Source organism: Arachis ipaensis, chromosome B10 (assembly GCF_059453495.1).
Source record: "Arachis ipaensis isolate K30076 ecotype BB chromosome B10, ASM5945349v1, whole genome shotgun sequence".
In the NCBI taxonomy this organism is placed as follows: domain Eukaryota; kingdom Viridiplantae; phylum Streptophyta; class Magnoliopsida; order Fabales; family Fabaceae; genus Arachis; species Arachis ipaensis.
In genome coordinates, this window is record NC_142435.1 from 14,730,759 (window position 1) to 14,744,529 (window position 13,771).

At 23.1% G+C, this 13,771-nt stretch overlaps 1 protein-coding gene across 1 annotated transcript; it reads left to right on the forward strand.

Moving 5' to 3' along the window:
- Positions 1–12,514: 12,514 nt before the first annotated feature.
- On the forward strand, positions 12,515–12,877 carry LOC148579216 (uncharacterized). Its single transcript, XM_088489199.1, has one exon. The coding sequence runs from the start codon at positions 12,515–12,517 to the stop codon at positions 12,875–12,877; it is 363 nt and encodes a 120-aa protein (XP_088345325.1).
- The last annotated feature ends 894 nt before the right edge of the window (positions 12,878–13,771 follow it).

The window sequence follows — 13,771 nt, forward strand, 5'->3', positions numbered from 1 at the left end:
AATGTATATATATAAAAAAATTTACTCTTATCAGTATATAGGAATTAAATTCGTACCTAATGAATAAATTATTATAGAAAAAAAAATAAATTTGATAAAATAATTCTATAAAGATTTTTTTATTTCATTTTTTTTCAGCACACTACCCAAATCAAACTCTCACAGTGAAGTGAAGTATGCTGAAGAAAACCAAACAGGACTTAAGGATCAATTAAACTGGCATTATTCGATATAGAAATATCTGAAATGTGTTAAATAAAATTAATAGTCTAATAAATAATAACTAACTAATTACTATTAACCTATATATAATAAAATATAATTTATTTAAAATATTATATATAATACATTATATATATATATATATATATATATATACACACACAGATTATAAAATTCTATATATACGTAAATTATATTTTAAAAATATTTTTATGGAAAATTATATTATATACTTTAATAAAAATAGGTAGTTAATAAATTTTGAATATAATAATCGAATTATTTATCAAGTAATATAAAATAAAATTTTAATAATTTTATATTTTTATGTTACAGTTTAAAATATTATTTTAATATAATTTTTTAATATTATAAAAAAATTTTACATAATAATTAATTTTAATAAATAAAAATATTTAGATATTTTGTATTTATATATTTTATATTTAATTATTTAAGAATAAAAGATTATGTTGCTATTTAAAGTATTGTGTATTAAAGTATTGTTATTTAAAGCATTTATTTATGTACTATGATATTCTGTATTTATTAGAGTCCATCAATACTCTTCTTTTATATTAGCCTTTGATTTTAATCTAAACAAATCTAATGGTCTATATAAATATGGCACATTCAATAAGCACATAAGTGTTGAGCTCATTTTAGATATACCCAGTTAGGAGGCGCTTGAATTAATAAAAGAAGATATGTTTTAATTATTAATTTATATTAGAGACAATTAACCCAACTAAAAGATAAATTAGAATAATATTTTTCATAAAAAAAATTCAATTAAGACCCAAATCCAGAGAAAAAAAATGGCCTGACCCAAAAACTTAAATCCATTACAGAAAAAAAAACAAAAACAGCCCATCATTATCATTCATCATTAATACCTAATCAACTTTACATTATTAAATTATTAAAAAAATTAATTCATTGCAGTGGGGTCCACATATCAGCTTTTGTCTCCCACTATACTTATAATTGTACTCTCTCTCTAGACACTTGTTTTACTCAAAATATGACAACACATTTCTACACATATAGAAGGAATCTTTCTTCTACATGGTAGAATTCACCTTAAAATAATCAACAGACATGTGTCACTTAACTTGCAAATCTATTCTATTATATAAAAATCGGATGTCTGCACTTAATGATGAAGTTGACGTGGCATGTTTCGGAGAGTGTTTCCCAATTTAATTATTTTAACTCATTCAATATAATTTATTGCACTGACTTAATTATATCAACTAATTGATTTGATTATATATTTAAATATTTCTTTTTTTAATATAATTTATTATAATTTATATTACTTAATTAATTATACTACATTAATTATAATTCGTTATATTAGTGAATTAATCTTTTCATTTATAAAGTCTAAAATAAAATAAATAAATTGTTATTTATTCTAATTAAATTTGTTTATATACTATATATGAATTAACGTCTATTCTATTATATAAAAATTGGATTTCTACACTTAATGATAGAGCTGACGTGACATGCTTCTGAGAGTGTTTCTCGATTTATTTCTTTTAACTCATTAAATATAATTTATTATGAGATTAATTATATCAACTAATTGATTTGATTAGATATTTAAATATTACATGATTATTATAATTTATATCAATTTGTTTTAATAGTATTTTCTAATTTATTTCTTTTAATTTTCTGGTAATATTTTTTAATTTATTAAATCAAATTAGGTATAAATTATGTATATTAATTAATTGATTTGATTAAATTATTAATAATTAAAATAATAAATCTATAAATAAAATAAGCAATTGAGATATTTTTAACTAATAATTAAATCAAATTAAATTATATGTATTGAGTCAAATTCAAATAATGTGAATTAAATACTAAACTAAAATATGATCATTTCTTGCTTATTCAAATTAAATGAAATAAATACAAACTAATTTTGTTAGATAATCATGATTTTTTGGTCTTCTATATAGACGGTCAAACAAAATGATAAGAATAATCATTTTTATCGCTCTTGCTATTTCAACTCTTCTTTTCTTCTTTTTTTTTTATGTAAATTTTTTTTATGGATAAATGAAAAGGTATGGATAAATAATGTTTCGTTGATTGTTTGTTTATAACTCGAAAATGTCTCAATTTAAGCATTACCGTTGCTCAATGGAGCTGCCGACTACCACTGAATTCATTGTATAGCTGGAGCAAATTATGATATAGCGAAAAAACGTCTATGCATGCATGCTATTCTCCTTTATATATGTATCCCTCTATTTTTACAATTCACATCTTTATATATTAGATTCTTTTTGACATTATTTAAATTTGATATTTTTTTCTATTTTTAGGCTTCTAATCATTTTTGTCTTAATATTTTGTTCTCATCAATTTCTATATTTTATTTTAGGTTAACTTTGTAGTTCAAATATAATCATTTATGTCATTATTGAATGTTATGAAATTGACCAGATATTAACAATAAATAATTCAAAAAGGGTATTTTTTGAAACAATTCACCTAAATTTAAAGTGTTACGTTAAATAGATAATGATAAATATTTTTGTATTAAATCTCTTATAAAAAAAACTTATAGAAATGTTATGTTATATGATATAATTTGATTATATATCTTTTTTATCTCCAATCTAAATTATTTGAATTGGCATACTATTTATTTTTAAATTTAATTAAATATCTAAATATCTTACAATTTAATATAATTTAATTTATATAAATACATGACTTTTAATATTTGTGTAATAAATTCTAAAAATATTTTTGCAAGTTATAATTTTTTATCTGTATATTTAACTTTTGATAATATTTTTTATTTATTAATATATTATTTCTATTATTTGAGTATCAATAATGCGTTAGGAATTTTTTATTGTATAAGTTACTTTGAGAAAAAAATGATAAAATTTTATTTATAAAAATTTAAAATTGAGCGTTTACTATGATTAAGTTCAAATTTTAATTTATTTTTTATATTATATAAATATTAAATTCTTTTATTAAACACTTATTTGTTTATGATAGGATATTATATATAAATTTTATATTGGCAATTAAATTTCAATTGCTACACAAAAGTAATATATTTTAGGTAATTGTACATTTTTTGTTATTTTAAAAATCATGATATATTTTTAAAATTATTTAATTAAGTTTATTCTTTTAAAAAGATTGCTATTATTAGAGAACAACTAATATTTATAATAGTCTAAAATTAAAAAAATAAAAAATAAAAAATATTAATATTATGAATTTTTGAAGTATAAATCTTAAAATAAATATATATGATTATGATTAATGGGTATAATTGGAGTTTTTATTTTATTCTAATTTTTTTCAGAACATATTTGCCTTATTTAAGTTTTATTTTTTTATTGATTGCTTTTTTTTTGGTATACTTAACTATCATTAATTTATATCAATTAAAATTTATACCTTGAATAAAATAATTATGTGTCTAAAAAAAATGAACAAAAAAATATTTTTATTTTCAGTAAAAATTTATGTCGCTTTAGCTTTTTCTACATCACATCTTATATTTTTACTATATTTATAAGAGAGTTTTTATTCAAATTAAGAAAATTTTTTAGTTATTTTTCTTTCTTTTAGTTTTAAATATTATTTACTAATATAATAAAAAAAAATAATAATTACTCACATAATTAAAATAGATATCCTAATATATACATGATCCTATGTATACCAAGAATTATTATATATAATAAATAATTATTTATTTTTTTAATTACTATTTATAAAATTTATTACATAATTTTCTCCTCTTAGTATCAACATTTAATGAATATAAGATATAAAATATTATTTATATTATTTAACATACAAAATAAATATCTTAAGTCATTATGTAGAACAGGAAGTATAATAGTGCAAATACTTACTTACTTATTTATATTATTGGGTTTCTGCACTTAATGATGGAGCTGACGTAGCATGCTCCAGAGAGTATTTTTCAATTTAATTATTTTAACTCATTTAATACAATTTATTACAATGACTTAATTATATCAACTAATTGATTTGATTAGATATTTAAATATTAATATAATTTATTATAATTTATATTACTTAATTAATTAGACTACGTTAATCGTAATTCATTGTATCAGTGAATTGGTTTTTTCATTTATGAAGTCTAAAATAAAATAAATAATTTATTGTTTATTCTAATTAAATTCATTAAATTGGATGACGCATAGCAACGCACACAACGGCGGAGCAGACACGACAACGGTAATGACTGGACAGGTGGAATAACGGCGACGAGATAGAAATTGCGTGTGTCTTCTCTATTGCATTCGAAAGCAAGTCAAGCAAGAGCACCGTGTTAAAGATTGTATATTCTTCATTTCTTTTTTTTTAATGTAGATAAATATAAAATAGATTAGGAATTGTCTACGAGAAAGTTAAATTAAGTTACACAAATATATTATTATTATTATTATTATTATTATTATTATTATTATTATTATTGTAATTGAATAAATTAAAAAATTAATTAAAAAATATCCTTATCCTTGAATTTAACTCTATCTATTATACAAAATTTTTATTTATATAATTTATTTCTATCTCATTATATCTAGCTTACATCTCATTAATAATTATAGATAAATTTTTTTTATTAATTGCATTTTAAGTTTTCAATTATATGTGAGAACTAATTTTTTTTTATCTAAAGTTAATGTAAAAAATAAAAAGAAATTCACATCAAGTTATTTAGACTCTAGAGTCATTAATAAATTTTTTGACCAATAAGATGCCATTAATAATCTTCTCTAAAAGTTTAAGTTGCATAAATATAATTAGATAATTTTAATAAGAATAATATTACGCATTTAAATTTATCTATTCTATTATATAAAAATCGAATTTTTGTACTTAATGATGAAGCTGACGTAGCATGCTTCTGAGAATGTTTTTCGGTTTATTTCTTTTAACTCATTAACTATAAGTTATTACGATAAATTAACTATATCAATTAATTAATTTGATTAAATATTTAAATATTATATAATTTATTGTAATTTATATCAATTTGATTTGGTAGTATTTTTTAATTTATTTATTTTAATTTATTAATCCAAATTTATTGTGTGTACTAATTAATTAATTTGATTAATTTATTAGTCATTAAAATAATAAATCTATGAATAAAATAGGCAACTGAGATATTTTCAACTAATAATTAAATCAAATCAAATCAAATCATATATATTGAGCTAAATTCAAATAATGTGAATTATGGACCAAATTAAAATAAAATAATTTCTTACTTATTAAATACACTTTTTGTATTTATAAATAAATTGTTGTCTACTTCAATATTAGAAATTTTTATGAATTTTTTATTGTGTAATTCACTTTAACACAAATAAATTAATTTATAAAAATTTAAATTTGAATTCTTGCTATGATTAAACTCAAACTTTAATTTATTTTGTCATATCTATTCTATTTATACAAAAATTGGATTTCTGCACTTAATGATGGAGCTGACGTGGCATGCTCTGAAGAGTATTTTCTGATTTAATTATTTTAACTCATTCAATACAATTTATTATAATGACTTAATTATTTCAACCAATTAATTTGATTAAATATTTAAATATCAATATAATTATTATAATTTATATTACTTAATTAATTATACTATATTAATCGTAATTCGTTATATTAGAAAATTGGTTTTTTCATTTATGAATTCTAAAATAAGATAAATAATTTATTGTTTATTCTAATTAAATTCATTAAATTTAATTATATATTATATATGAATTAACGTTAATTTATAAATTATTTTATATTATAATATTCAATCAAATAAATTGTAAATTACTTTAAATTATATACACACGGAAAAATGGATTTAAATGTGGTTTATATAGTATAGATAGTATTTAATTAAGAATAGTGCATTTTTAAGTGTTTTGATATGATTTAATTATATCAGCTAATTGATTTGATTAGATATTTAAATATCAATATAATTTATTATAGTATATAATACTTAATTAATTTTACTACATTAATTGTAATTCCTTATATTAATTAATTGGTTTATTCATTTATAAAGTCTGAAATAAAATAAATAATTTGTTGTTTATTCTAATTAAATTTATTAAATTTAATTATATTATATATAAATTAAAGATAATTTATAAATTATCTTATTTCCTTGGCCTTTTATATTCCATGAATTGTTAAGTTTTAATTTTTATATTTTGTTAAGCAAAAATAATATAAGGCAAGACTTTCTTCATTTTAAATAGAATTATTCTATGTATTATTAACTAATATCATTAGATTTGATTTATTAAAAATATGAATTAATTTTATATAACAAATTATTAATTAAACTCATTCTAAAACGTAAGCAAAATAAATTAATTTCCTAAGCAGCCCAATGTAGATCTATAATTTATATAACAATCAAACAAAGCATAGAACTTGTGAATTATGATAAAAAGAAAATAAAAAAGTAGGAAAAAAAGAGAAAAAATAAACAAAGATGCATATGAAGGAAAAAAAAAGAGAGAAAAATAAACTAAGCAGTATAGCTTCCACTGATTTAACATTCAAATTTTTAGACTAAATCAATCACATTAAACAAAGATGCATATGGAGGAAAAAAAAGAGAAAAAAATAATAAGAGCATGACTAACGCATATGCATGATTGTCATTAGTCTTAGAGCACCTCCAATGGTGAGTTTCTCTTTGACTTTTTTCTGACATATAGGAACTCAAACCATTGGAGGAGCGGAGGAGTGAGTTCCCGCACAAGGATCAAGGTAAGGGAGTCCCTCGGACTCAAATTAACCAATAATAACTTGCCATTTGGCAAGTTATTATAAAAAAAAAATAATATAAAATCTGAAATAATTAAATAATTAAATAATAATTAAATTAGTAATAATTATAATAAAAATTATATTAAATAATTATATTTTATTTAATTAATAATTTATATTAATTATTTAAATAATAATTAATTAAATTAAATAATTAAGTTTTTATTTAATTAATAATTTATATTAATTATTTATATTATAATTAATATTGAATATTATTTATATTATTATATTAAATTATAATTAATTAAATTTACTTACATTAAAAAATAAATTTAATTTTTATACCTTATAAAATAATTTTTAGTTGAGTTGGTTATTTTTATTTTTAAAATTTAAAATGCTAATGATATTATTAAAATTAGCAGTTGTAAACATAAAACTATAAATTAGTATAATCTCGAATTATATATTGTGTATTATTATTATTATATATGAATTTATTTAATATTAATATCTTTTAATAATGAATTATTTTTAAATTTATAAATTTAAATAATATTATTGAAAAAAATTAATTTAATTAATTTTAAGTATTTTAATTAATTAATTAAGTGGGACCACAATAGGGACTAAACTTAGTTCCTCCTAATGGAGAAGAGAGAGATGCTTTGAGTTCCTATTTATTGTTTATGACGCAAAAGCTGATGTGGAGTTACTTTTTTATGACAGATGGGCCATAAATAGGAACTTGGATGAGTTCCCTACTGGAGATGGTCTTAACCCTCTTCTACATAACATTTAATTCTGATGCATGATTGTCATCATAATTTTTTTTTTAATATCTATGGTTAAAAAAATAAATCAAAAGTTTTCTCAACCTGTTTTTCATATGAGTTGTGTGAAAAAAAGTCAAGTACAAAAATTTTATACTCAAGTGAAAGTTAATAAACAATAAAATTAGTCATTTTAAATTAAATATTTTAATTATTGTGTTAATACATAATTAATTTTTTTGTATAAAATATAATGATAGTATACATTAAAGTATTAAATATTTGAATCCATTATATGTATATTCTTCCTTTTGGGTGAATATAAATCTGTTAGTTAATACTTAATACTTAATATTTTGGAATTAAACTATATTTTTAATTTATTCAGTTATTTTTGTTGAAAGAAATATTTTATATAAATTTTGTTTGTTTATTTAGTTGGACCTTATTGGTACTGTGTGTAGAAAGTGAATAATAAAATATTTTGCTTCGTGAAAAAATAGAAAACAACTATGTATACTTCTGTAGGTAAGGATCTGATATCTGTGTTCGAATCATTGATATTGGAGAGAGTTGTGTATGTTTTTACATACTTTAGAGTTGGCAACAACTGTGGATTGTACCGCACAACATCACATCATTTTCGATTATTTTTTCAAAAAAGAATTACTATATCTTACTCTCTTTCTGTGATGCAATACCGTTATATGGTATTAAGTTAGTCCCTTTTAGAAAAATTATGGGATACTCTCCTCAATATCCTTTTTTGGTTGGTAAGTGTATGATTTATGACAAGTACATAAGTTGATTTTTCTTTTGTTTTTATGATAAAATATCACTAAGACAGGTGATTTGTGCACAATCTTCTATTTGATATTTATTTTAGACGTTGTTGGAGTTATGACCGGTGTAGAAGGTGAGAGGAAATATGTGAAGGATAAAAAATTTATTGACATGTTGGTCATTCATATTGAGAATGACGGGGGCATTTTTTCGATGCCTTTACTCAGCACTTAATATGTTTATATAAACAATTTTTTTATTTTCTAAATAATTTATATTTTCTCTCCAGTTTAAAGCTTAATATTACTGTTATTGGAGAGATGGTAGACCGGATCAAAGGTCTTGTGGCAGTGGGTGAGCAACAGCTACTGGTAGTTATTTTTTAATTTGCAAGAGTAAAGAATTTTCGAGGTATGTGAAGATTAGACCACTATCGAATGGTTATATCTTATTGTAGCAATTTCTACTAATTATTGGGATGCAATTCAATAGATACTTTTAGTTTTAAAATTTTATAGTGTGATGTTATATATAATAATAATTTTTTTTGTTTTTAAATTTTAGAGTGTGATACTACATGTGATGGAAGCAAAATTATAAGTATTATATTTTGTGTTTTTATACTTTTGATCATGTGAAATTACAAGTGAAATTATAGAAAACAGTAATAACCATTCCGGCAAATGGCTAGCATTCTAGAAATTAAAATTTGAAGTAATAAAAAATATTATTATATACACGTGGATAAATTGTATCACCAGTTTTTTTTATTGTAAATTCTATGTTGAATTACTCAAGAATTAATTAATTAATATATAATTACAAGCTATATTTTTGTTATTATATAATACTTTTTATTATTTTATATTTACAATAAATATTTTTTGTATAGCTCATTGCTAGAATAAAAAATTTTACTAATTAATTAGGTTCAGAGTAGATTATAGTTGTTTTAAATCTAAGGACACTTCTGGTTACTTTTTTTTCGATAATTTTTCTGTCATGTATAATTGTACAACTCATTTAAGCAATGATTATTGTACATAGGTACCAATATTTTACAGAACATTATGTATGGTACCAGGCTCATGATAAATTCAGATGTTCCTGAGGCTATGATGCTTCGAAAAAAGTATTGTACCAATATTGTGAATTATTTATGGTTGTGCATATTGACTGTATTTTTATGGCGTTGTGATTGATAAATAGCGTGTAGTATAGAGAGATCTCGCAGTACGTGTCTGTACTTTATGGCAAACCGGGGTATGTTAACGAAGATGAAGTTTTATATTCCACTGAGAGGAAGATAATAAAGAAATTACATGTGGCTGCGGATGCGAGTGTCTTATAGAAAACTACTTTTTTTTATGTTTGGTTCATTGTTTGTTTTTTTTTTTACTTTCAAACTGTTCCTATGTAGGTTGGATTCTATGTTATTCTGGCCACTGTTCTTAATGTTGAACCCGTTCTAAGTTGTTGGTATAAATATTGTGTTTGCAGCGTGAAGGCAGAAGCTAATGCGGATACATACTTATGCGATGACTGTAATAAGGACGTGAATAATGTGGTTGATAGGTACGACTCTAATTGGACTTATTTGTGCAATCTTTTCATAAAAAAGTAATATAGTTATATAATTGATTATGTCTCTTTTTAATTTATTTAGCAATATCTAGCTTAATACCAACAATTAGAAGACAATAAGAGAATAATTTATTAAAAACAAAAACTGCTTTGATTGATGAAAATATCGTCTATCCACAAAAAGAAAAATTGGCAAAATGTGATAGAGTACATAGAAAAAATTCATATACCTACAACAATTTTATACTAAAGTCTCCTCTGCTAGACTAAATTATGTTGAATATAATTTTTATGATTTTATTGTAACTAAAGGGTGACATGCCAAGTGTTAATTGATGTTTTTAAATAAAAAAAGCAAGTATAAATTGAATTTGTTGATTTTTTATGGTACTGCTACAACAACTTTTGTTGTGTTCGATAAGGAGGTCACAGCTCTATTCGGACGGACCTGTATTGAGATGGTGAAAGGGTTCAATGTATGTGGTTTCTGCTGTTGAAACCATTTGAATGGTGATGATGATTCAATGTCGGATGTGAATATAGAAGATAAATTTATACCATGCTCAGAAATTTTAGACGATATGTAAAAATTTTATCTATATATTTATTTGCATCTTTGTGTACATAATGGACTAAATTGCATCGGTATGACAACTGAGTATCTAAAGAGAGTTCATTCGGCAGATGTGTGGGATATAGAAAATCCTATTTATCAATGTCAACACTGTAAAGCATGGATGTGGTCTAAAAAAAGGCTTGCTAAATTCAAACAGTTGCCCCAACCAAAGTTTTCATTATGTCGTATGGAAGAAAAGATCGAGCTTCCTCTACTTTTTGTGCCACCTGATGAGCTCATTCAGCTTCATACTGGAGGAGATCAAAGAAGTATTCATTTCTTAAAAAATATAAGGGCATTTAATTCAATGTTTTGTTTTACATCAATGGCCGAAAAAATTAACCGTGGGGTGAACAATGGGACTGCTTCTCCAATTTTTAAGTCTGGGGGTCAAAACTACCATAGCATTGGTAGCTTACTTCCTTCGGATAGTCTGCGACCAATATTTGCCCAACTATATATCTATGACACAGAAAATGAGATTGATAATCAGATACGCACACTTCGGTAATTTTCATGCAATCAATCAAATATTTTAGTTATTTTTTATCTGTGAGAGAAAATAACATAAAATTTATTGTGTGTTTTTTTGTGTGTGTACAGTTTCAATGAAGCTATAAATGAGCGGGATAAGAAAATTGTGGCAATATTAAGAAACATGCTAGATAAATATAATAGTTTGGCAAAAAATTTTTGCTATGCAAGAAATAGGTACCAACAGAAAAATTGCACAAACATAAAGCTTAAGTTGATTAGTAAAAGGACCACAGATGGCAAGACATACAACTTGCCATCTGCATCTAAAGTGACTGAATTGATTGTTGACGATGTCGAACAACTAAGCAAAGATAGAGATATTATTATAGAGAGTCACTAGATACGTTGAGATATTGTTGGCAGCATTACCTATGTATTGTGATGAAGGGTTTTTTTTGTGTATGGTCATGGGGTACTGGAAAAATTTCTTTGAAACCTTATGTCTACTGAGATTCGCTCAAGGGTGACATTTTGTTAAACATTGCTTCAAGTGATATTGCATCTTTACTTATTCCCAATGGAAGAACGGCACACTCAAGGTTCAAAATACTGCTAAATATAATTGAGGATTCTGTATGTAACATCAAACCTGGTTCCCCTTAAGCAATACTGTTGTTGAAAGCTAAACTTATAATTTGGGATGAGGCTCTAATGGTTAGTAGGTACTACTATGAAGTGCTTGATAAATGCTTATGTGATATCATGAGGTTTTCTCCAACATATAACAAAGATTTGTCCTTTGGAGAAAAAGTGGTTGTACTAGGTGGAGACTTTAGACAAATTCTTTCTGTCATTTCACGAGGATTGAGACAAGATATTGTTCATTCAACCGTGATTTGTCTTACCTTTGAAAATTTTGTCAGGTGCTCAAACTAACAAAAAATATGAGACTCTCTATAGGAACGACTACTTCAGATCAAGATGAGACAAAGCAATTTGGTGAGTGGTTATTGAAAGTTTGTGATGGTCTAATATGTGACAATATGGATGGTGAATCTGAGATATGTCTTCTAGAAGATATTGTTATTCCTTCTTCGAACCAGGCATTTGATGAGTTGGTTCATTTTTCTTATCCAAATATTTTGGATGACATGTCCCCAAAGGATTTTTCAAAGCAAGAAATATACTGGCTCCCACGTTGGACATCATTGAAGAGGTCAACAACCATCTGATGGCTATCATTCCTGGAGGGAGAAAATTATATCTCAGTTCGGATTCGATTTGTATGGATGAAGGGAATATGGAGAGTCAACTAGATCTCTATAGTCCTAAATTACTGAATAGCATAAATTGCTCTGGTTTGCCTCCACATAAATTAATACTCAAGGTTGGTGTTTCAGTGATGTTACTGAGGATTATTGACCAATCCAGTGGTCTTTGTAATGGTATAAGGCTACAAGTTAGGAAGCTTAGAAATCATGTCATAGAATGTGAAGTCTTAACGGGTAACAATGTTGGTCATATTGCTTTGATTCCAATAATGAATATGGTACCAACAAATGAAATCGTCCCAGTTAGATTCCAACAAAGATAGTTTCTCATAGTAGTATCGTTTGCCATGACAATTAATAAGTCTCAAGGACAAACTTTATCTCATGTTGGATTGTACTTGCCCAAACCAATTTTTACACATGGCCAACTATATGTGGCACTTTCAAGAGTTAAGAGTAAGAGATGTTTAAAAATTTTACTTATGAATTACGTAGGAATGTCTGCAAATTCAACCATCAATGTTGTTTACAGAGAAGCCTTTGAAAAAATAGGATTCTAATATAAATATTTTAATTTTATTTTAAATTTTGTATCAATATATAATTATTTTACTTAAAAAAAAAGTGTAAAATAATTATTACTCACTATTTTTAATTTAAACTTTGATTTTGATAATAATTTTATAAATTTTTTAACATAATTATTTTGTATTTTTTTTAAAATATCCAAACATATATATATATATATATATATATTTTACTTTTATAAATTTTTCCGTGCTAAGCACGGTTCATACACTAGTTAGACTTTAAAAAATTGTACATATCAAATGGAGTATAAGATAATTGACTTTAATTGATGATTTGAGAAATCTATAATTGACTCTAGTTGATGATTTGAGATAATGAAATCTTGTAATAAGTACTCATCAATTAAAATTTAATGAATTTTTTTTATTTTTTAGTAGTTTACATATATTGAGAATGTCCGATAAAAATACTGATAAATAAAAATATCGATTAAAAAAAAGTACAAAATTGAGTATAAAATTATTTTTTAATCTTTTAATTTTGGAGATTAAGTTTAGAGTTTAAATTAAAATTTAGAATTTAAATTAAAAATTAGAATTTAAAGTTTAATATTTAAACTTTATAATAACAATATAATTAAAAAAATTGATAGATATTTACTAAAAATTATTAATTTTTTAATTGAA